The sequence below is a fragment of the Bidens hawaiensis genome, unplaced genomic scaffold, assembly GCF_021521415.1.
Source record: "Bidens hawaiensis isolate Kalapana, Puna unplaced genomic scaffold, B.hawaiensis_p1.1 tig00011343_1, whole genome shotgun sequence".
NCBI classification, from domain to species: Eukaryota; Viridiplantae; Streptophyta; class Magnoliopsida; order Asterales; family Asteraceae; genus Bidens; species Bidens hawaiensis.
In genome coordinates this window covers 66,008-90,122 of record NW_027491883.1, presented here as the reverse complement: position 1 = coordinate 90,122, position 24,115 = coordinate 66,008, and the positions used below count along the sequence as shown (strand labels likewise).

The window sequence follows — 24,115 nt, the reverse complement described above, 5'->3', positions numbered from 1 at the left end:
CCCATATCAGCCCATCTAACAGACAAAAAGCTGACCATATCTCTATAGAGGTAGGAGGGAATATGCTTTTGTCTCCATAGAGGAAACATGGTAAGCCTTATATACACCATATTGACCAATATGGAGCATATTGTGAGAGATTAGACTTGTGGGACACATTCACTTTGCACGTGTATACAATCATGTATGACATTTGAGGCCATTTATGCTTCACATTGGGCAATATGAACCATATTGGAGGTGTGTAAATAGATGGGGGTGTGCCAATAGCACGACCCTTTATTATAACATAGATAGACAGATACCATTTATTTGTATTTGAAAAATACTCACTACTACTAAATTTGAATGCTTCCCAATATTGCCCCCCATGGTAAATAGTTAACTCAAAATAGAACTTTGTTACTTCAAATTTGTCTACGATTTTGACTTCTTAGACTATTTCTTACAGCATCACTACTTTTTTAATTACCTATATTATCTTATTATCATCTTTTAGGACATAGTTGTAGTCTTTGTTTTAGGCTTTTAGCCTCTTGTTAATTACCAATGACCGGTCTTATCGCTATCCACTAATATACACCAGTCATATCTCATTATATTATATTTGTCATATTGAGTTATTGATTATGCTCTTGAACCCATCATACATAGAATCTTAGATCATACTCAGCTTTTATACACTCTAAAATAAGAATATATTTAAAAGACTCCTACACCTTAAACTCTTACCAAAAAGTATTATTATTATTATTATTATTATTATTATTATTATTATTATTATTATTTTGAACGTCAATTTGAATCACTAGCGGCTATTGGTCACTTGATCATCTTCATTCATCGAGTATTGGAGAACACTCTCAGAAAGAAACCCACCATACGAGAAAACTCTCTGGCTCAACCTTAAACCCTTATTTGTCACAAGTGATATTTGAAACTAATATCTCCTCATTTTTAAATAAAATCATTGATTGACTCACCCCAATCACTTAAAATATAGATCATTGGCTACTAAAAGTTATGTATTAGAACGACGTGGGATCTTACATCTAAAAAGTTTAAGCCATTATGGAATCAATTATTTAGTTGATTACCACAAATAATTGGGTTATGATCGATCAAATGATCACTTTTGGGTGTCTAGGTTGGATTTACTTTTTGTATGTGGAGCACAAATAGAAAGTAGTAATAACTATTATTTATATATACAATTAGCAAGTTTAGTATGCATAATGGTTTGTAACTTAAGCTTTAATGGGTTATACTCACCTTTAGTTTTTCCATTTCACTTTTTTTTTTGTTCCAATACAATGCTTTAACATCTTCTAAATTTCATTCTAACACCTTTCACTTTTAACTTTGGTCCAATATACTTTCATATTTTATAAATTGTATGTTTTATATTTCGATCAAAATTTTGCTAGTTAACACGTCGCAACGTGTATGCGTGATTCAACGTTTTACACCTATTTTTTCACGTTTCACGGGCCCGTCGTAACACACAGCTCCTAGATCGACTTTGTTATTGTTTCTTATATTTTACGTTTCACGTTCGTAGTTCAATGTTTTACGTCTATCGTTGTTCGGTCTAATCCTTTTGTTTTTTATTTCTTCCTTTATACGAGTTTTTTCCGGTGTTGGTTGTCGTTGGTGGTGGTGTGACATGGATGTTACCTGCCACGATTTTACGCCCCCACCGCAACGCGGGGGCATAATTCTAGTTAAGAATAAAAGCTGGATTTGAAACATCGTTATAAAGAAAGGTAGTATCTTTAGAAAAGAAGATTTGATCAAAAGGATAAATACATGCTGACATTAAAAAGAACCACAAAAAGTAAATTGACACTTTAGAAAAAATCTACTTTAACCTTTCAGTTAAATAGCATGCTTTTAAGAAAATTAATACCTAGATAAAAAAAAATGACACCTAATATACAAAATGATGTTAATTAAATACACTCCATTATATTCAAATTAATACTATTATTAAGGATTTTAAGTCAAGATGTTTTTGGAGCTCATAATGAAATAATCTGCTCTCTTCCTTTCAGAGTTGATGGGGAAAAATCTACTTTTAAACTTTCAAAAATCCGATTATAGCTGTTTAAAAATTGGGGTTTTTTTTTACAAAACGGTTTTCCATCTTGAATCCCCAAACCAGTGCCAACCCGTGGGGTTGGATTGAGAATCGGTTTGGGTCAAACCCGCTATGAGCCTAATGGATCTAAACCAAGGACCCAATCAGGTACTTCAGTCCAAGATAGAGGTGTAAAAAAAAACCAGTGTGGGACCGGTTTTAGGCAAATTGAACTGAACTGGTTTGGGTTTTAAAACCGATTTCACTCAGACTGGTTCTCTAGCCGAATCAAACTGTTGTATGGCCCAATATAAGGAAGTATTCTTGGCCCAAGCCCAGTGTACTTTTAAAGTTCATGTTTTATGCTTTTTGAAGGGTAAGTAGTGGGTTATTTATCTTATGAGAAAAGGAACAATATGATTTAGAAAAAAATAAAAAAGGATAAGATTGAAAACACAAATGTTCATGGTTTAGAAAATAGAAAATGATTTATGGGTTCTATATCATAAGATAAGGTAGACAGAGATGCTATCATGACGTTGTAAAACAATTCAATCAAAAGAATTCGAATCTCGCTTCACATTTTGTCGGTGCCACCTCCACCGTCGTCTTTGTGACCACGCAATCACCAACTATGACTCTGTCTTGTCGTCACCGACACAACCACCTGTACCGTTGTTGTTGCCCCTACTACATGTACTTGTTGCCTTCATCACTGCCCACCGATATACGCAATGACAAGCAACGAAATATAAATAGTTTTTTTCATCGTGTTCAGAAACTTTCCACATTAGGATTACCTATATTTCATCAGTAACTTTCGGATGTTTCTATTCGGTTTGCTTATGTGGTTTGAGTCGAGTCACGTAATAAAAATAACAAAAATCAAATCTTATTGCAAAAAAAATGGTCAAGTTATTTTATAAAAGAGAACAAAAATGCAAAGTATGAGAAGGATTTGTAGCCACACAAAAAACCACTCAAAAAAATTATAAAAAAATCATAACTAAAAAATTAATAAAAAAACGAAAAAAGTAAAAACACCAAAATGTTTCCAAGGTCTTTCTCGTTCTAAAAAAAACACAATGGCAAGTGAAAATAGTCGTTTTTTTTTGTGTTTTGTGTTTATTTCGTCATTGATTGAATCTTTTTTTCTTTGACATTGTATTTTTTCAATATTGTGTTATATATATTACTTAACATTGTGCTATATTTTGTTTGACATTGTGTTATATTTTGCAATCATTGTGTATTTTTTTAGTTATTATTGTGTCTTTTGTTCATTTTCGTCATTGTGTCTTTTCGTCAATTTTTTTTTTGTATTTTTTAACGGGAATGATGGTGATAACATTTTAGTTTTTTATCTTTTTTATTTTTTAATAATATTTTGAGTTATGATTTTTTATTATTTTCTTGAATTCCTGCAACATCACTAATAGCAGTTAGTATCCTTCAAATCTATCAGATCCAAAACTTAGAAACATGATCAAATACATTTTATTTTTAACATGAAAACGGTGAAAACCAATTTGTTGTTTCGACTAGGTTTATTTTTATAGGTGTTTGCTGCTATTTTTTGTTAGTATTTGCTAATTTTCGATTATGAGACGTTATAAGTATTTGCTTATTTATATTTTGTTGTTATTATTAGATGTTTTCTTTTGCTGTTATAAATATTTGCTGGTATATGCTATTATTATTTTGTTCTTGGTTTTGATTTTTTTATGGTAATTTTAGATTTTTTTTTTTTTTGTTATTATAAGTCATTTTTTATATAGGTCGGTTTTCCTTCCCAAAAAACCTCATACCATGGAAGTTACATCGATTTTTATTAATTAATATATATCTACCGGTCCTTCTCACGTCTGCAGAGCCAGACTTCTTCAGCAGACTTTGATGCTACAACGGTGACGACCGGTGAATGTCAGTCCGCCGCGTGCCAACTCACTCCGGATCTCCGGTCCATTTCAACGTATAATTAGGGCTTCAGTTTCACCCCCAAATTCCACTCCACTCCGCCGTTAATTCAGTTATCCAATCCACATCACTACCTCACAAGGTAATTTATACTCTATTGATTTTCTTTTTATTCTAATTATTGTTCTTCTCTGTATCTGTTAAGTGTGAACAATTGGAATGAATTTGAATTGATTAGTTAGTTTGATACTATGCTTTGTTTGTGATTTAGGCGTATAAGATGCTTTCGTTGAGTACGAACTCAAATTTCTAGGGCTAAGTATTCAAATTTCGTTATATGGAATATTTATATAACTCATATAAGGTGATTTACTAATTGAAATGGATTAGTTTAGAAGAGCGAAAACCGAGATTTTAGAAATAGTTGTAGAATATAATGATCTATCGTCGTCACAGAAAGGGATTGGCCATGAGAGTTAGGTCGTAAGCATACGCATGATCTTATAATACCCGTGATTTGACCGGTTTTTTCTCAAGTTCTTTAGAACTTCTGTGTTAATACTTTTCTTTCGTTTACTAAATTGAGTGAGTTTAAAAGGAAATGAAAGATGCGTGCTAAGGTGTCCGCGGTTTGATAAATTATGGGGAGAAGCGGTAACTGCGGTTTGGGGAATGAGATATCAAACCGGCTGGATTGGGTGGTTAAGCGGACTGCTCGATTTTACCTGTTTGGTGGTTTGAAACGATTGATTATTTTTTTTTTGTTTTCGAAATCATTCGTCTGTATTAAAAAAATTAAATTTATGTAGTCGATTTTGATTGTAATACATATAGATAACTACATGTTTCAGAATTGAAAACAGTATTAATAAGTTAAACAGCCGGTTTGGTTTACATATAGTGTATTGGTGTTCCAAGTTCCAACTGGACCAAACCAGACTACCTGCTTCGGTTTGGTCAGTTTGAACGCTTTCTGAACAGTTGATCACCCTCAACTTATTATGGGGAACACATAAAGGACACAAACACTTTAACCGCAGGTATGTAAGTGGCACCATGGGCAGATAAAAAAACCTGAGATTGAGTGATTTATCTAACGATCTTGAGTTTAGTTGGGTCTTTCTTTAACCGCAGGTATGTAAGTTCCCCCAATATATATTTCTGTATTGATGTTTCTAGATGATTTCGGTCTGTGATTATAATTAATTGCTTGGATATTTCTCCCGCCTGCCTGTTTGTCGGGTCTTGTCATTTTATTTTATTTTTGGGGCTGAATTGAATTGGTTGATTGATTCACTCCAACTGTTTGATAAAATGCCTCAATGAAGATGATCATTTTTCTGCTTGTTTGTATTAGTTTTAGTAGATAGTATGAGCTGTGTAAGGTGTACTGATTTCAGTTTTTTTATATTTGAAGTTGTTCCTCAAGTTATATATTATCCAAGTTCATATATTTGTTAGGAACCAATTACCAAGTCTCGTTTGAAAACAAACTAGTTAGCTTAAAACCAAACACATTCTTAGATGTTAAGCATTTTATTTATACCATGAGTTCTCGATGAGTTTATGCCAACTATCTGATTCTGTTTCATGATCTGTTTAAATTATTATTAGCTGTTCTTGACTTGGCAATTTTGCTAGTAACAATTTTAGTTAATGATTTTGACAAAATAGCACTAAAATAATATGTCTAGCTTAAATATGTTTTCGTTATTTTCTGCATTATTATATTTTGCTAATGTCGGTGTTTTACAATAACCCAAGTTATCAACAATAATTCCAGTTTGGGCCGTAAGCTTTTCCATGATAGTTGTAATCGATTGGTCTTTTTGGAATCATGTTTCATTGGTCCATAACTGAAGACCGACTCGAAACCGAAAGTTGGATGTTATTGGAACCTAGGTGCACACGAGATTAAGTACTTCAGTCCGGTTCGGGTTTTATTAGGGTCAGGGTCTTTTCGGAAATACCCGATTAGCAGGTGTGGTTGTTATGATTATATGTCTGCAACATATTTGTTTTTAGGAAATTTTGAGGCATATCTGAAAGTAAAAGTCTGTATCTATTAATTGTGAAAACTAACAAACTTCTACTATTCATCAAATGTACAAGTAGTGAATATGATTTTTATTATCCTTTAGAAACACTAAATATGCTTTATCCATTGTAAATAGAAAAAAATCAGTTCACTGTAACACTCTCTTTCACTAAATTAACATTTAGAATGTCATGGTGGTTTAATTTGTATAGGAAATGTCTTAATACTACATAGTAGGATTATGCTATTATTGTTGTTGGCTTAGTCGCATTGCACTTTAGTTTATGTGAATTACGTTTGAAGCTCCTTTCTTTTCTTTTTATAATTATACATGTTACAGAATTTATGAAAGTTTTCTTTAAGTTATAGTCCAGGTATATCTTTTAGAAACCCTTTTTAAGATTTACATTGAAAGTTTCACTGTCATTTTTTTAGGTGTTATACACATGCTTGGTTGACCCGTTCTAGCCAACAGAAATGAAACTCATTGTATGACTTAATTTGTGCAGTCAGTTTTTAAAATTTATGCTGTTGTTAATGAACATGATTTTTTTTTGTGATACACAACTACATAATTGTCCATGAAAAAGAATTAACTCTTATTTCTGGGATTACATGATTGTAAGGTTTGTTAGTATAGGTTATGTAATTGGAACTTTTAAAAGAAGATGTAATTGATTTTGATGAAACTAACTTGCTTATTTGCATATTTAATCTAAAAGCTTACATGTGAGGGTAAGCTTTTAAATTAAATAAGCAAATAAGCAAGTTTGAAAAGCTCACCCTACACCCCCTAAATGTGTATACATTTCAAAATGTGTTGCTAAAGTTGCAGTTGTGACCATCGTTCTTAAAGTGATAGGCCCTGCTTTAACTATTAATTGCTTCCGTTTGCAGATCATAAAATTTTACGGAAGCATCTGCAACTCCGCCATCTACTGTGCAAATAAAGCTGCTTTGTAAGATTCACACCCACGCTATACATCTTTCAAATCAACCCTGTTGTGTGTAAATTGTTATGTAAAGTTAATTCATTCAAGAGACTTTTAGGACAAAATAAGAACACTTGATCTATTTTTCGTAAGTAGGCAACAAATTAAAACTGCTGGGTGAATTTTTAGTAACCTGCAATATGTCTTTTGTATATGGCATATCATACAAGCTGGGGCGATGTACTTTATTTTATTTTTAACGTTTTATGTATCATGTTACCCTTGAAATTATAGTACGCTACCCCTCAAAAGTTTTTAAAATCCCAAAACTTCACCTTTTAAAGTCTTATTAAAACCCCAAGATTAAAAGCCTACCCTTTAATTAAAACTTAAAAGCCCAACTTATATAACCGGGCGAAGGTATGCATGAAACGTGCAACCGGGCGGCGCATGCACGCATGTAACGCGTAACCGGGAGCCTGTACGGCCAAATGGCCTGGTTACTGGATGTTGGTACACGCCACACGAGTAACCATGCGCCGGTACGCGCGTAACGGGTAACCAGGCTCGAGAAGCGTGAAACGCATTATTGGCATGAGACGCTCGAAACGCGTTACCGGACCCCGGTACTCGCGAAACTGGTAACCGGACGCTTGTACACACGAAACGATAAACTGGCATGGGTATGTGCGTACTGCGTAACGTGAAACTAGAACTGGGACGCACGTAACCGGGGCCCGATACTTGCGAAACCAGGCGCCTGTACTCGCGAAACGGGTATAACAACTTTTCTTAACGTACGATTTAAAAATTATTTTTGTGCTACCCCTGAAATTATATTCTGGAATCTGCCACTGCATACAAGTGCTACCGGCATTTGGTAGAACCTTCTTAAATTGAACCAGAAAAAGTTTTCCAACATTCGTTAACATACAAACAACCTGCATGCCGCCACATGCGGCTAGAAAAACTACTTGCTCTTTAAATTGAATTTGAAATATGGATTTCATTTTGTATTTAGAGAAATGCAGCTTATATACTCATATGCTATCATTATACTTGGTGCAGGTTTAGCTCTCAACAACCATGGATAACCAACAACCTCTCCCCACCACCACTGACGACGTGTCAACCGATTCGAATCTTGATCCAACTACCCAACGCAAACATGCAGCCATGATCGAACACCTCTCAAACCTCCACCAATCCCGTGTCTCCAACAAACCTGACTCGAAAGACACATCCTTCGAATCGACCAAGTCATTCCTTTCGCTTTTCACAAACTCCAAACAGGCAATCGAGTCCAATCTTACCCAAATCCAACAAATCCCATATACAAACCCAGACCTAGATCTCAAACCCGAACTCGAAAAAATATCTGTCTCGATAACCGAACTCGAAAAGCTCGTGGCTGAAAACTCTTACTTTTTACCACCATACGAAGTCCGATCATCCCTCAAAACCATCTCTGACCTCAAACAAACATTAGATTCGGTCACTTCCAAAGTCAAACCAAGAAAGAAGTTCTCGTTTAAAAACAAACCTGCGAAAAAACCCGAGCCCGTGAACGTGTTCACGAAAGAAGCCATTGAAACCAAGCCAGAACAACAATCGGGTTATAAGGTTAAAGATTCACTAGGTTTCAAGAATAAAGAAAATCAGACATTGATAATGGATTTTAAAGGTTTAGAAATTGGAGAATTTGTGCTAACCGATTTAACCAACTGTGAGGTGACATTGAAAGGATGCGTTCGGACTTTATTTATAAATCGGTTGAAGAATTGTAAGGTTTACGTGGGGCCTGTTTTGGGTTCGGTTTTGATTGAAGAAGTTGAAGAGTGCTTGTTTGTGATTGCATCACATCAGATCAGGATTCATGATGCTAAAAAGAGTGACTTCTATTTAAGATGCAGGAGTCGGCCCATAATCGAGCGGAGTTCGGGGGTTCGGTTTGCACCGTACCGTTTGTATTATGATGGGATTGAGAGCGATTTGAAGGAGTCAAATTTGGATGATGATACCGGGAGTTGGGCAAATGTGGATGATTTCCAGTGGTTGAGAGCTATCCAGTCACCAAATTGGTCTATTTTGCCTGAAAGTCAACGCATTGATGCAGTGAAGATTTGAAGCCAGCATAGTCATGTCAGTTTTCATAATGATTTTATGCAGCTTTCTTGTGATTTAAATTTTGGTTATATATGGATGCTATTGTATATGTTTGATGCGGATTTGTTAGTTGTTTGTGCTTTTGCGGCAAGAAACAAAAAAAAGAAGCATGTTTTACTATTAATTGGCTGCTCAAAGAAACAACCCTAATGTAAGAAATTAAATGCTTTTCACATGTATTAAATTTAAATACTTATACCATATAAAATCATTATATGCGCCCTGCATTAAATAAAAGCCAAGCCCAGATTGTTGAAGCCTATTTTGGCTTGCTGCTGTAGTTGTAGATTTGTGGGCGTGGACTATAGGGGTGCAAATGAGCAGAGTTGCTCGCGAGCTACTCGAGATCGGCTCGTTTAAAAGCTCGAACGAGCCGAGCTTTCTCGAGTTCGATCCCAAGCCTAAGCCATAAAAAAGGCTCATTTATTTGTCGAGTCCAAGCCGGAGCCCAACATGTGAAGCTCGTCTATCGAGCTTGTCATAAATTTACTTCTTTCACAACATTATAGCCCACTTAATATGATTCAGCCCATTATAAAATTACTTCCTGGCCCACTTTTTAATTTGTTAATCGTAAATACAAGATCCAAATACGTTTGTATGGCGCAATATAAGGAATCAAGTATTCTTGGCCCAATATACGTTTACCGTATTTTTCATGGCCTAAGCCCAGCGTATTTAAAGTTCATGAGAGCCCGTTATTTTTATGTTTATTAGGCTGGCCCTTTTTGATGGGTAAGTAAAGAGTTATTCATCTTATAGAGAAAGAACAAATTTAGAAAAAAAAATAAGATAAAGATGAAAAACCAAATGTTCATGGTACAGAAAATAGAAAATGATTATTTGGGATCTATACCATAAGATAAATTAGACATATGAGATGCTATCATGACGTGAGAGAATACAAAGCAGATATCGATAGTGATGGTGGGATCTTAAGGTGTGTTTCATCTTAGAGAATTTAAATGGAATTACAATATGAATTTCATATATTCTAGTAGACGTGCACAAAAAAACCGGTTCCGGAACCTAACTGGTGGAACCGAACCGGAACCGGTTCCAGTTCCAACCCGGTTGGTACAATACCCGGTTTGGGTATTTTTGTACCCGAAAATCGTACCCGATTCTCATATTTGTATGTTAGTATCAGTTCCAACCCGGTTCCTACCCGGTTCTTAATTGTAACCGGTTCGGTTCGTACCCGGAAAAACCGGTTCCGGCGGGTTTTTTTTGAAGAGTCAAACAAAAGTCAAAGTAACCGTTGGAACCGGTTCCAACGGTAATATAGCCGTTGGAACCGGTTTTTTAGCCACCAATTAGCCGTTGGAACCGGTTCCAACGGTAATATAGCCGTTGGAACCGGTTTTCGAGAGACAATAGATCCGTTGGAACCGGTTCCAACAGTAATATAGCCGTTGGAACCGGTTTTTGATGCCCAAACCTATATATAACTTGTTTTCCATCACTAATTTCACCACCAAACTCAAAAACAAACTAAAATACTACTCCTTTAGCAAACCCGTTCCGTTACCCGACCATCCAACTAAATATTATTATGGCACCCATCAAAAAAAACTAACAAGAAGGCTAAGAAGAGTGTTTTTGTTGCCCCCGTTCCTGTTACGGAGGACCCAAGGGTTGTTACGGTAGTCAACCATAACCGCAACCAAGACATATGGAAGAATTGGGATTTGATTGTGGATGACGAAGGTTATCAAAAGGCTCGTTGCAAACTATGTGGTTCAATATTAAAGCACGATTCCAACTTTACTTTGAGAAAGCACATCGAGAAGCCATATTGCAAGGCGTTGAAAGGGATTGGCGCGACCGATCAAATTGACTTGGGTAAAGATGGTACACTATTTCGTTACAACACGACTCAAGTTCAAGATAGAATGGCAAAGTTCGTTATTCAACGAGGTTTGCCGTTTAACCACTTTGATGACCCGGAGTTGACGTCGTTGATTCGCGAAACTCTACAACCGAGATACACACATGTAAGTCGTACTACCTTAAGACGTCATTGTATCAGGTTGTGGGAGTGTGCTAAAAAAGAGTTAATCGAGTCTTTTCATTCTTTAGAAGCCATGGTTAGTTTAACTACCGATGTTTGGTCGGCACCACACGGGTTGCCCTAATCATACATATGTGTCACCGCTCATTGGGTTGATCCGGTGACATAGCAATTGATGAAACGCACCATTGCTTTTGAAAACTTCCCGTTCCCACATACCGCCGAAAAATTGTTTGAATTACTTGATGAAGTTATAACGACTTACAACTTGAGAAATAAAATATTTTCGATTTCGTTTGACAACGCTTCAAACAATACTAAGGCGGCTGAAAAATTTATCATTAAATATTCACCACCTTGTTTCGGGGATTTTTTTCATGCCCGATATGTTGCACATATCATCAACTTGGTTGTTCAAATAGGTCTTGACAATGAAAACATTTGTGATGATTTAAAATACTTTAGACTTATGTTACAAGATGTCTTCAAAAGTGGTAAAAGAAGACATCTTAGAATATAAGAACTATTGCAAGTCGGTTGAAAGAAAGTATTTGGGGCCGAATTGGGACGTTCCAACCCGTTGGAACTCAACTTGTCATATGTTAAAGTGTGCTTTTGCCCAACGCCAAACTTTACAAGCTTTTCACAACAATCTTGTTGAAGAACGCGAGGCCGATATGTTTCCGGAAAGTGTTTGGGTCCAAGTCGGTTATTTGTTGGAGTATCTTGACGTGTTCAAAAAGTCAACAACAAAATTATCGGGAGTCTATTACCCTACTAGTTGTTGGGTTTTGCAAGAATTGTACTATATGTCTTGTGTTTTTAAAAAGCTTTGCGGAGAAGAACAAACTCTTCGAAAATATTGTTGCGGTGATGAAAGAAAAGTTCATAAAATATTTTGAAAACATACCGCCGGTCTTTACTTGTGCCGCCGCATTAAACCCCTATTGGAATGTTAATGGGGTTGAAACAACGATTGATGAAATATTCGACAACTTAGGTATGCACGAGATTGACCCGAAGTTGTCGACGGAAGCGAAGGACAAGTTCAACAAAAACCTTCAAGACATTTATGACCATTATTTTCAAATGTATGGTCCAAGCACGAGATCGTCTTTTGTGAAAAAAACAACAACTAGTAGGTCGTGCAATGACCCACTTATAAACTTGATGAATGGGATTCGTGAATCGGCATCTAAGAGGCAAAGAGGAAACACACCAAGTAGCGAACTTGGTCGATATAGTGGAGCAAACTATGTTGAGGGCGCAACGGTCGACGAAATTCGCAATATTGATTTGTTGCCTTGGTGGAATGGTAAACAAAACGAATTTCCCATTCTATCCGCCATGGCTCGTGATTTGCTTGCCGTACAAGCCTCAACGGTTGCTTCCGAATCGGTTTTTTCTCTTAGTGGGAGGGTGTTATCTATGCGAAGAACAAAACTAACTCCCGAGTCTCTAGAGGTTTGCATTTGCCTAAAGGACCATTTGGATGCGGTGGATCGTGTACAACACAAGGCGAACTTTGAAGACGAAATACCAATAGAGCGTCATATTCATGATGAGGAGGCGGAGGACGGGGTTTCTTCCGATAACGAAGACGAGGGTGAAGACGAGAATTAAGACGAAGAAGAGTTGTAATTATTTGTTTTGGTAAAATTATTTGTAACTTGTTCAACTAATATTTAGTTTTGATTTGTTTTATTATAATTACTTTTGTTACTCATGATTAATTTTTGTTGCTTTTTTAATAACGACGAACATTTTATTTATTTAAAAAATAACTATTACAAACATTATTAAAACATAAACGATACTAAACATAACAACTAAAACATAAAAAACAAAGTCCGTCGTTTTAATCCGGGAATACTTATTTTTGGGTTGTAGAGCCGGACGACTCTCCCACTTCCGTTTTTTTAGCTTCCAAACTTCTTTTCTCTCGACAATACTTATTCGTATGTTTTCGTAATGTCGAGTTGGACCCTGCTTTAAAAAACTTCGAGCAATATTTGCAACGTGCCAACTCATGTGAGTCGGTCATGAGACACAAATCATAATGAACCCAAACATCGGGGCATCTTGTTGTTTCGATCACCATAACAACGTCATCATTAGTTGCCATTTGTTGTCGGTTTAAGGTTAATTGTGGTTTGGAGTGTGTTTTATAGTTTTGGAAGTGGTTTAACAAGTACACAAACAAACCTTGCTATTTAGAGTAAAAAAATAACCTATTTATAGTTAAAAAACCGGTTCCAACGGTCAAAAACGGCTATATAGCCGTTGGAACCGGTTCCTAACGGCTATGATATTTAAATTTCAAAAAAAACCGGTGGAACCGGTTTTTACGTAAAAACCGGTTCCGGTTCATACCCTACCCGGTTCATAAAAGTTAGCATATCTGGGCATCGGTTCGGGTCGGGAACCAAACCGGTTCTTGATTGAAACCGGTGCCATTTTACAACCCGGTGTGAAAAAACCGGTTTCGAACCGGTTCGGGTTTTCCAGTTGAACCCGATTTGTGCACCTCTATATTCTAGCATGTTTGTCTTATATAATTAGTTGTAACCGGAATATATATTTTAATAATAACATGATTCATTATAATGAACTTTGGAACTAAATTAATTATATAAAATGTACATGAACCTAATAACCCTAATAAGTGTAAAACAAATCTATCAAAGGAATTCGAATCTCGATTGTCACATTTTGTCGATGCCACCTCCACCATCGTCTTTGTGACCACGCAATCACCAACCATGACTATGTCTTGTTGTCACTGACACGACCACATGTACCGTTGTTGTTGCCCCCACTACATGTTCTTGTTGCCTTCACCACCGCCTGCACCGAATATACGCAATGACAAGCAGCATAGAAATTGTTTTTTTTTTCTATCGGGTTCAGAAACTTTCGAGGTACGGATGCCCGATTTTCCATCACTAACTTTCGGATATTTCTGTTCGGTTTGCTTACGTGGTTTGAGTCGAGTCACGTAATAAAAATAACAAAAATCAAATCATATTGCAAAAAAATTAGTAAAGTTATGAGCTCAGTGTAAAGGTTTCTTCTATGAGTGTGATGCCAAAATACACGAATATATAAACTTTCTTTTTAAGTTTTTTACTTGTTAGACTGAACCTGTTCCCTTACGTCTCTGTAGACAACCACCGATCACAACATGATATTATCAGCGGATATATACCCACATATTAATATATATTCAAGAGTTAGTTAAATATAAAAGATAAATATTTGATTTAGTTTCCTAATTAAAGTTGGGATAGGATAATGTTTCTTCTCCTAATTAAAGTTGGATTCATACCAACTCTAATTAGGAAACTAAATCAAATATAGTTCTTTATATTTAACTAACTCTTGAATATATATCAATATGCAAGTATATATCCGCTAATAGATATGTTGGCCGTTGCAGCATGCCGGTTTGGTGGCAACGCATTTGGACATTATACTTGTGATTCCGTGAATCACCATCATCGTCTTTATCGGCGGCTTAAATCCATATCCAGTAGCCAAAACTAATTTTAATATTAACCTCATAATCCTGAAAAACTCATAACCTCATAATCCTGAAAAACTTCCTGCCACCACCTCCATTACCCACCACCCTAACCCACCACCTCTATCTCTGCCTCACAGCTCCACCGTAACCCTCCCCTTTCGTCTCCGCCTCTCATCCACCACCGCCACTGCCGTTACCCTCCCCCCCTCATCTCCACCTCACTGCTCCACCCTTATTTTGCCACCGTCATCACCCATTCTCGGTTTTTGCTTATTTGGTCTTCTAGCATTTCATTTTCTGGGCGATATGTTTTGAATGGCATTAGTTTGGAGGTTTCGCTAGTAATGCCCGCCAGGTGTTTGATTAAATGCCAACACCAAATTTTATTTTAATTTCCTTTGTTTCCAAAAACAAAAAAAGTTTTAATTTCTTAAGTGATTTATGAGGGCATGTGGTGGAGAGCCCGGTCCTAGCTCGGGCACGGGGATTTGGCGTTGCCCCTTTAAAAATTTTCATGTTTGCAAAGATGGTATCCCGGGATACAAGGGTACTCTAGGTTACTCATGCATTTTCAGCGGGATCACTTCAATGTAAAGGAAATGAGAGATCAGTTAAAGGAGCGTCTTGCTTCGGACTTGGAACTCTACAATGACGTTGTCGAAACCTTGCGCTTGCTTAAGAACTGGTTATGCGGGAGTGCATGGCCATGCATGCCTTGAATAGGCCTTGTCTGCATGGAAAAGAAGTTGTTAAATGCACCCCACGTGCAGGAGGCGACTTTGATTTTATTGTGGGGATCCCTCAACCCCGCGATTCGCAGGTGGAACTTCGGAGTGGTCAGTCTGAGACGTTTGTGGTAGATGTCTCTCTCCTTGAGCGCGTCCTCGCCATTCCTATTGCCACTGTCAAGAGTATTCCGCCCGCGTGTCGCATGGCTTTTGCCCAGGCTTTGTCAGGGGGGCTCCGTAAAGTGGTGGATGCCCCGAAGTCTATTGAAGCTTGGGTTAAACTTTTGTTGTTGCCTCGTTGCACGTTACGTGTTGTCAAACCGGCTACTAGGCAAGAACGAAGGTCCGGTAACAGGAAATCACTTCAATGTAGCTCCATTATGCGGGCTTTGGCTGTTTGGAAAGATGGGGCAGGTTTAGAAGAGTTGGTGCTACCGCTCCTTGAACTTCTAGTTATGTAGGATTGCCAACATAAAGAAGAGGGAGGGGGCAATATCAAGCAGTGCCTCCGGAAGGTAGCGGACGGCCATTACACAGCGGCGATCAAAGTCCTGTGTTCATCCGGGATCGCGTCTGCCGGGGGGGATACTTTGAGAGCATTGATTGATAAACATCCTGAGGTGGACCCCCCGACCATGCCCTCCATCATGCCATCGGAACCAGCCTTGCAGGTGTACGGTGATTGTGTGTTGGAATGTATTAAAACCTTCCCGAAAGGTACATCTTGTGGGAGGGATGGTTTGCGAGCCCAACATATTTTAGACAATTTCTGTGGCCAGGGGTCTCCGACCGCCTCTGGCTCTTAAAGGCCATTACTGATGTTGTCAACTTGTGGCTTGGGGGGCTTTGTCCAAAAGTTCTAGCGGAGTTCATTGCTTCGGCACCGTTGACCCCCCTGTTGAAGCCTAACAATGGAATTAGACCCATCGCAGTGGGGGCCATTTGGAGAAGATTGGTGTCGAAAGTAGCTATGAGTAAAATAGGGAAAAAGGTTGCTGCTTATCTAGGGGATTTCCAATTCGGGGTTGGGATCCCTAATGGGGGCAGAAGCGGTATTGCATAGTACTAACAGATTTTTGAGCGCGTTTCATTCTGACGGGTCCCTGGCTATGCTCATTGTTGATTTTTCTAACGCCTTCAACGAGGTGGATCGGACGACCCTTCTCAGGGAAGTTAGCTGCATATGTCCATCCATCTTCCCATGGGTCCAGTTTTTATATGCCCGCCCCGCCCGTTTATATGTGGGGGATACTCATATCGGGGCTTTTACTGGGGTGCAACAAGGGGACCCCCTTGGCCCTCTTCGTTTTGCGTTGGTCCTTCATCCGCTCATCCTTAGGGTGCAGGGGACCTGTCCCTTGCCCTTCCATGCTTGGTATTTAGACGATGGCACTATTATTGGTAAGGCTGAGGAGGTCGCTAGAGCGTTGGGCATTATTCGTTCAGAGGGGGCGACTCTAGGGCTTAGGCTTAATATTCGAAAAACAGAGGTTTTTTGGCCGTCATGTGATGATTCGAAGAAAGTGTCGGGTTTATTCCCTGGAGAGATTAGCAGGCCTGCGATGGGAGTTAAACTCTGGAGGGGGGGGGGGGGGGGGCGGTTAGTCGGGATACAGGGTTTATTCGGTCTTTGGCAACTAAAAGAGATTTGAGGGCGGTTGAACTTATGAAACGCCTGCCGGACCTGAGGGACCCCCAAAGTGAGCTCCTTTTGTTACGCTTGTGCATGGGGGTTGCTAAGTTAGTGTTTGGGTTCCGGACCTGTCAACCTGAACATGTCAAAGAGGCTGTGTCCATCTTTGATGCGGGCCTGCGGAGGGCAATTAAAGATATTGTTGTGCGTGGAGGACCGCATTTTGGGGACCTCAAGTGGAGGTTGGCTTCCTTCCCTATGCGTTGCGGAGGCTTAGGAATTTTCTCGGCTGAGGATGTCTCCGCATATTCATTTGTGGCTTCCAGGTCTCAGTCGTGGAAATTGCAAGACCACGTCCTGCGAAACGCTGGTGTTACGGGGGTAGATCCTGACTACTCTTTTGTACTTGGTAATATTGGAACAACTCTCCCAAACCTTGATATAGGCAGTTTTACTGATAAGGAGACCGCCCCCAAGAAATCTCAACAAACCTTGGCGAGTGCTCTTTATGGTAAACACGTACATGATTTGGAGGAGCGATTCGATATGACCCCGAGACAAAAGGCAGTTTTAGCTTGTCTCAAGGGGGCTCATGCCCAGGATTTTTTGACTGTTGTGCCCATTGAAGGTCTTGGGCAACGGATGTCGACAGTTGAATACTGAGCCATCCTTAAATACCGGCTTATGATTCCCCTTTTCCATCCAGATGAATTATGCTTCATTTGTAAAAAAGCTTGTTTGGATAGATTCGGTGAGCATGCCCTCCACTGTAAGGAATTGCCGGGATTCAAGTATCGTCATGACTGGGTTAGAGATGTGTTATGGGATGTGCTTAGACGTGCCGGGATCTCAGCCAAGAAAGAGGCACCTGTTAACTTTTTGACTGATCCGCGAGAGGGAAGATCTACCCTGCGTCCTGCGGATATTCTTGTGTTTGGCTGGGCAAGGGGTAAGCATGAGTGTGTTGACCTCACCGGGGTGTCCCGTTGGTGGGGCTGAGAGACAGTGGCTTCGTACCGGGACAGACGGTTTTGAGAGCGGAGTCTAGGAAGGTTGCTAAGCATGAGACATTGTGTTTGGAGAATCAGCACGAGTTCATTCCATTTGCCTTCGACACTTTTGGATCCCTAGCTCCCGAGGCGGTTCGCTTCTTGGAGCGGGTGCAGAAGGTGGTCCACTGTGACTCGCAGAGCACGAGGAACCAATGATTTATATTTAGTAGAATAGGCTTTGCGATTCAAAAGGAGATAGCGGCGCAGCCTGTTGCTCGCTTACCTATTATCCATATGTAATTCGGTTTGTATTATATATAAAAGGATCAATATTTTCTAAAAAAAAAAATTTCTCCATTGTTTTATCAGTTTCAGTCTTCTATAAATTGGATTCGCCATAAAAAAGTTTTTTAAAAGTTAGCAAAGCAAACGCACGCTTAGTTAAAAGAAGAAGCAAAGTCAAGTCACGTTCAAAACTACTGCAAAAAAATAATATATCTCGAAGATCGTATATAAACGTACACGCGTAGCTCAATGATTCGTTAGACTTTTCCAGACCAGTGAATATCTGAATCTAAATTACAATAACACCCTCGCTCTAATAAGCAAAGCAAGCGGTATGAAATGAAATAATAATATTAATATGAATGACTGACTCCGGATCTCCGGTCCATTTCAACGTCTAATTAGGGCTTTAATTTCACCCCCAAATTCCCGGAGCCGCCGTCTTAATCTCCACTAATATTCCACACCGCCGTCAATTCACTCTTCCACATCACTACCTCACAAGGTAATCTATACTCTACTGATTTTCTTTTTATTCTAATTATTATTGTTATGTGTAACTTGTTCTCTGTATCTGTTTAGTGTGCTCAATCGGAATGAATTTGAATCGAATTAGTTAGTTTGATACCGTGTTTTGTTTGTGATTTATGTATATGAGATAGTATCGTTGAGTACGAACTCAAATTTCTAGGGTTAAGTATTCAAATTTTGTTATATGGGTATAAGGTGATTTACTAATTGTAATAAATTAGATTAGTTGTAGAATATAATGATCTATCGTTGTCACAGAATGGGATTGGCCATGAGAGTTAGGTCGTAAGCATACGCATGATCTTAAAATACCCGTGTTTTGACCGGTTTTTTTCTCAAGCCTTTTTGGAACTTTTGTGTAAATACTTTTCTTTTGTTTACTAAGTTGAGTGAGTCTAAAAGGAAATGATAGACGCGTGCTAAGGTGTTCGCTGTTTGATAAATTTTGGGGCGAATCGGTAACTATGGTTTTGGGGCACGGCAAATCAAATCGGTTGGATTGGGTGGTCAAAAGGAACGTTCGGTTTTACTGGTTTGGCGGTTGAACCATTTTTTTTTCTTTCGAAATCGTTTGTTTGCATTCAAAAGTTTAAACTGGTGAAGTCGGTTTTTGATTATAATAGATATACATAACTACATGTTTCAAAAGTGAAAAAAAATATTCATAAATGTTAAACGGCCGGTTTGGTTTACATAGTGTTTCAAGATCCAAACTGGACCAAACGTTGAACAGTGAACCGAAGGGTTTGGATCTCAAACCACCATACCTGCTTTAGTTTGGGTGGCTTGGTCAGTTTTAACGGTTTGTTAACACCCTTTTATAATGGAGAACACGCTAAGGACACTAACATTGGAAACATCTATGAAACACTTAGTTGAGGGCTATGTTTCCAAAAGAAATTGTTAACAACCATCATACTGTATGCTACTGAAATGTATATCTTTTATTTTCTTCTCCTTTATTATTACTATCATCAACATGAAAGATTGAAAGCGATTGCAGAAATTTTCTGTTAAAAAGTTAGAGCAAAGGAATGAGATTTAAACTGCACGTTTATCACAATCTTTTGTTAACAACCATCATACTGTATGCTATTGAAATATATATATTTTATTTTCTTCTCCTTTGTTATTACTATGTCATCATGAAAGATTGAAAGCGATTGCAGACATTTTTTATCGAAAAGTCAGAGCAAAGGAATGAGATTTAAACTGCACGCTTGTCACAATCTTAACAACCATCATACTGTATGCTATTGATATATATATTTTTTTATTTTTTTCTCCTTTGTTATTACTACTACATCATTAAGAAAGATAAGCGATTGCAGACATTTTATATCAAAAAGTTAGAGCAAAGGAATGAGATTTAAACTGCATGTTTTTCACAATCGTTATTCCAAAATTTGTTTCTAGTGACTTGACTAGTCTGCACTCTTATATATTTATATTTTTTAACTCTATTGTTACTTCAGTAGTCAGTGCAAAACTGTTTTTCGAGCCAGGTTTTTGTGTATTTGTTGATGAAATTGATTGGATTGAATCTGACAGATAAATGTGCATGAAGTTATGAGATTATACCTCGAATGCTGTGATACTGCAAGGGCAAGATGCCATACACGTATTTCTCAAAACTGAGAGGTATATTCAAACAGGGGGTTCAAAGAACCAATATTGTCCCAGAAGCTATCTTTCAGGACTCGTTGGAAGTTCTAATTGGTCATGGAAAACTTTTGTTTGGTAAACCTAAGTTCTACTCCAGTGATCTGAATATTCTACTCCAGCAATACTCCCCATGTGCTGCACAATTGAACTTACAACCCGCTGGTAAAAAGAAGAATCTTTCTGTTATGGGAGCTGTTTCACGTACATTTTCGACTCCATCTGTGTCAGGACCATCATTTCAAGTTTGTGGGTATCATGTTGGTAATCTGCAGTCCGGGTCTGGTCAAATATGTTCTGGTAATAGCAATCTTAAGATGCCTATGGCTCTTTGCAGCTCTAAAGCTTTAATCGGAGGAAGTTATTTAAGTAACAATAACATAAACTCCATACGTGAGAACCTTATGGGCTATATTGTTAATGTTAGTAGGAGTTTCCATAGTTTTGGGAAGATTAGTATGAATTCAAGAAATAAGGAACAACCGGATAGTAATTCTATCTATGGATACTTTATTTACCATGTTGCCAAGACAAACGATGGTTTCAATCCGTTTCTAGGGTTTCAGTGGAAGAGCTCTCATATGTCTGTCCCAGCATGTTTAACTGCTGGAACAGCCTCTGATGTGTTCTCAGATAATCGTGTGCATGATGATCAGATTACAAACTCTGCAGGCTTTTCTGATAGGTAATATTAACAGTGTCTTAGTTCTTTTTGGAGATTGTTAAAGCTTAAAAGTATCTAAAATCTTTTATTTTGTTGACTACAGTAAAACTTTATCAGGCCGACCATTGAAGCTACTTTCAGGATCATGTTATCTGCCTCATCCTGATAAGGAGGACACAGGCGGTGAAGATGCTCATTTTATTTGCTCTGATGAACAAGCTATAGGCGTGGCAGATGGTGTAGGCGGCTGGGCTGAGCATGGTATTGATGCTGGGAAATATGCACGTGAACTCATGTCTAATTCAGTTAGTGCTGTTCAAGACGAGCCTAAGGGTTCTGTTGACCCTGCTAGGGTTTTGGAGAAAGCTTACACAAAAACTAAAGCCAAAGGATCCTCTACTGCTTGCATTATTGCACTCACAAACCAAGTAATAATAATTTGTTAATTTAATTACCCTTTTTTGGGGGTGTTAGTAATTCATGTTCTTTTTGCAGGGTCTTAATGCCATTAATTTGGGTGATAGTGGGTTCATGGTAGTTAGAGATGGATGTACTGTTTTTCGGTCTCCTGCACAACAGCATGATTTTAATTTCACATACCAACTGGAGAATGGAATCAATAGTGATCTGCCCAGTTCTGGTCAGGTATTATATATAAATGTATTATATAAATATTTGATTAACGACATATGCTGAAAAAGGTGGTTTAAATAGGCATGCGATACAATGATGCAGGTGTTTTCAATTCCCGTTGCACCAGGAGATGTGATAATAGCGGGCACCGATGGACTGTTTGATAATTTGTACAACAATGATATCACTGCAATTTTGGTTCATGCCGTGCGAGCTGGATTGGAACCACAGGTGACGGCTCAAAAGATAGCGGCTTTGGCTCGACAACGAGCACAGGAGAAAGATAGACAGACACCTTTTTCTGCTGCAGCTCAAGAAGCCGGGTTTAGGTATTATGGTGGGAAACTTGACGATATTACAGTTGTTGTCTCATACATCACCACTTCAAAAGATGTAAGCGCCTCTCTCTCACACATACAAAAGTGATTTTTTCTTGTAAATTGTACAGGCTTTTTGACACATGTTCTGTATTCTTGGTGCAGGAGGACCCTTCATCATCGAGCTCTTCATAGGTGATTTTGTGGATCAGTTCAGTCATACGTGGTGGCGTTTCTGTTGTGTGGTTCTTGTGTGGTCTCGTGTTTTGATAAAATACGAACAGGGTAGTGAAATCTGTATATAGCAGGACATTAGTATTTTGTATGTGAAGGAAGGCATGATAATGTGCTCTTGAAGAAGGGAAAAGCAAACTGGGAGTTCTTTTTGTTTAACTTTCTCTTATTTGATGCTCCTTTAGTCCTTACTAGGAAATTTGGTCAATAAATTCTCATATACTATACTTTTTAAATAAAATACTAAGTTAAATTATTTTTATAAAAACAAGTCAAATAATTTTAAACTTGTAATCTCTTTACTTAGTTTAAATATAATTACCATCTTTGACATACCTTCATCTTTCTGTTTTGAAGATACAGATAGGGATGAAAATTTGGTAAATGAAACTGCATATGTCATGAGTTTGTGATTGTCGTAAAATATAGGAGATATTTTCGGTTTTAGATGATATTAATTCTTTCGTTAGAAACAATCTTACAGGTTTAATCATTCTTTCGTCAGCTCATCATCAAGCTAAATTTAATTTTGTTCAAAATCTTCTCCACTCCAGTTGTTTCGCTTCTCAATATCTTTGCGTTTCTAGCCTTCCATATCCACCCCCAAGTAGAAAGAAATCAAGAATAGCTGCGTAAACTGTGTTAATCAACTTTCCATTAGGAGTCTCTACAAGTAGAATAGAAACCACCAGATTGAGCGACTTACACTCATAGCCATCCGGTGCCTGATCCGTTGTTGGATATCAAGCCAAACTATTCTCGCCATTCCACACTCAAAAAATAAAGGGTTCATGTCCTCATTCGAGCTCCCACACAATTTGCACACCCCATCAGATAATTGGACACCACTTCTAATTAGCAACTCCATAGTTGGGATTTTATTGACAACCGCACGCCATACATGGTGAATACATTGATCTTAATTGGTTCCCATTTGAACAAGTGACACACATAACTTGCCTGCCTAAACATATGGGACTCAATATCCCTTCTCACCCCGTTAGTTGACAAACTATTAAATCTATCCTCGGCCCAAAACCACCCACATTCTCGGCTGAGTCTAATTCCAATACGATTGTAAGAGTTGCCTTTCGGCTAGATTCAAGCCTTTTTTTCCAAACCCAACGTGGTTTGCTACCACCTTGAGCTCAGGTCAATCTATCCTAGCAAGTTTACAGGATTAAATAATTAAACATAGTTAACCATACACTGTCATTCCTGTCTTGGCGGCTATTGCCTGTAGGAACGAAGACATGGGGTTAAAACCTAGTATGAAAGTAGATTTTATCTTGGAGAAATTTAAAAGTATGAGTAAAAGTAGATGAGTGTGCGTAGCCATTAAAGGAAAAAAGATTAGTTAAACCATAGATTAAATAAAGGTATACTTATAGTATATCTTTTAGTTATCTCAGGGCCGTCTCCAAGAAGGCGAAATTTTTTTGGGTCAAAGGCAAAAATTTTTTGGGCTTAAGTAAAAGGAACGTTTTGTTGGGTTTAAACAATTAAATTTTAAAAGGCTTACTTGATTATGATTTGAGTTGTGCAAAAAACTTTTGTATAAAAATAAACTTAAAAATGTCTCTAATAAGACTAGAACTCACAACCTCTTGGTTAAATGTCTTACCTATTTGCCACTAAACCAAGCTAATGGTTATGTAATTGTGTTGCAACACTGATTATACATATTATTTTCATAAAAATACATATAATTTAAAAAAAAAAATCGGGCCTAGCGTGGTGTCGGGCCTATGGCCGTCGACCAC

General features: G+C 37.9%; 2 protein-coding genes across 4 annotated transcripts; both read left to right on the top strand.

Annotated features, from left to right (window-relative positions):
* The first annotated feature begins 4,089 nt into the window (after nucleotides 1-4,089).
* LOC143537753 (putative protein phosphatase 2C 55) lies at nucleotides 4,090-22,555 on the top strand. Of its 2 annotated transcripts, none has more exons than XM_077031452.1 (6): nucleotides 4,090-4,139; nucleotides 20,394-21,189; nucleotides 21,272-21,596; nucleotides 21,664-21,813; nucleotides 21,904-22,194; nucleotides 22,284-22,555. In XM_077031452.1, exons 2-6 carry the CDS (start codon nucleotides 20,453-20,455, stop codon nucleotides 22,311-22,313), a joined length of 1,533 nt encoding a protein of 510 aa, XP_076887567.1. In that variant the 5' UTR covers nucleotides 4,090-4,139; nucleotides 20,394-20,452; the 3' UTR covers nucleotides 22,314-22,555. The 2 variants fall into 2 exon arrangements, with proteins under 2 accessions (XP_076887567.1, XP_076887566.1); XM_077031451.1 differs by lacking the exon at nucleotides 4,090-4,139 and adding an exon at nucleotides 18,672-18,816.
* LOC143537751 (tubulin-folding cofactor C-like) lies at nucleotides 5,115-9,257 on the top strand. Of its 2 annotated transcripts, XM_077031450.1 has the most exons (3): nucleotides 5,115-5,131; nucleotides 6,933-6,994; nucleotides 8,036-9,257. In XM_077031450.1, the coding sequence occupies exon 3, from the start codon at nucleotides 8,054-8,056 to the stop codon at nucleotides 9,092-9,094; it is 1,041 nt and encodes a 346-aa protein (XP_076887565.1). In that variant the 5' UTR covers nucleotides 5,115-5,131; nucleotides 6,933-6,994; nucleotides 8,036-8,053; the 3' UTR covers nucleotides 9,095-9,257. The 2 variants fall into 2 exon arrangements, with proteins under 2 accessions (XP_076887565.1, XP_076887564.1); XM_077031449.1 differs by lacking the exon at nucleotides 5,115-5,131 and having other exon boundaries at nucleotides 6,855-6,994.
* Nucleotides 22,556-24,115: the final 1,560 nt, after the last annotated feature.

Coding starts and splice junctions, on each gene's coding strand:
- LOC143537751 (XM_077031450.1), top strand. CDS start 8,054: ATGGATAACCAACAACCTCTCCCCACCACCACTGACGACGTGTCAACC.
- LOC143537753 (XM_077031452.1), top strand. CDS start 20,453: ATGCCATACACGTATTTCTCAAAACTGAGAGGTATATTCAAACAGGGG. Junction 21,597..21,663: donor TTATTGCACTCACAAACCAA/GTAATAATAATT, acceptor TTCTTTTTGCAG/GGTCTTAATGCCATTAATTT. Junction 21,814..21,903: donor ATCTGCCCAGTTCTGGTCAG/GTATTATATATA, acceptor ACAATGATGCAG/GTGTTTTCAATTCCCGTTGC.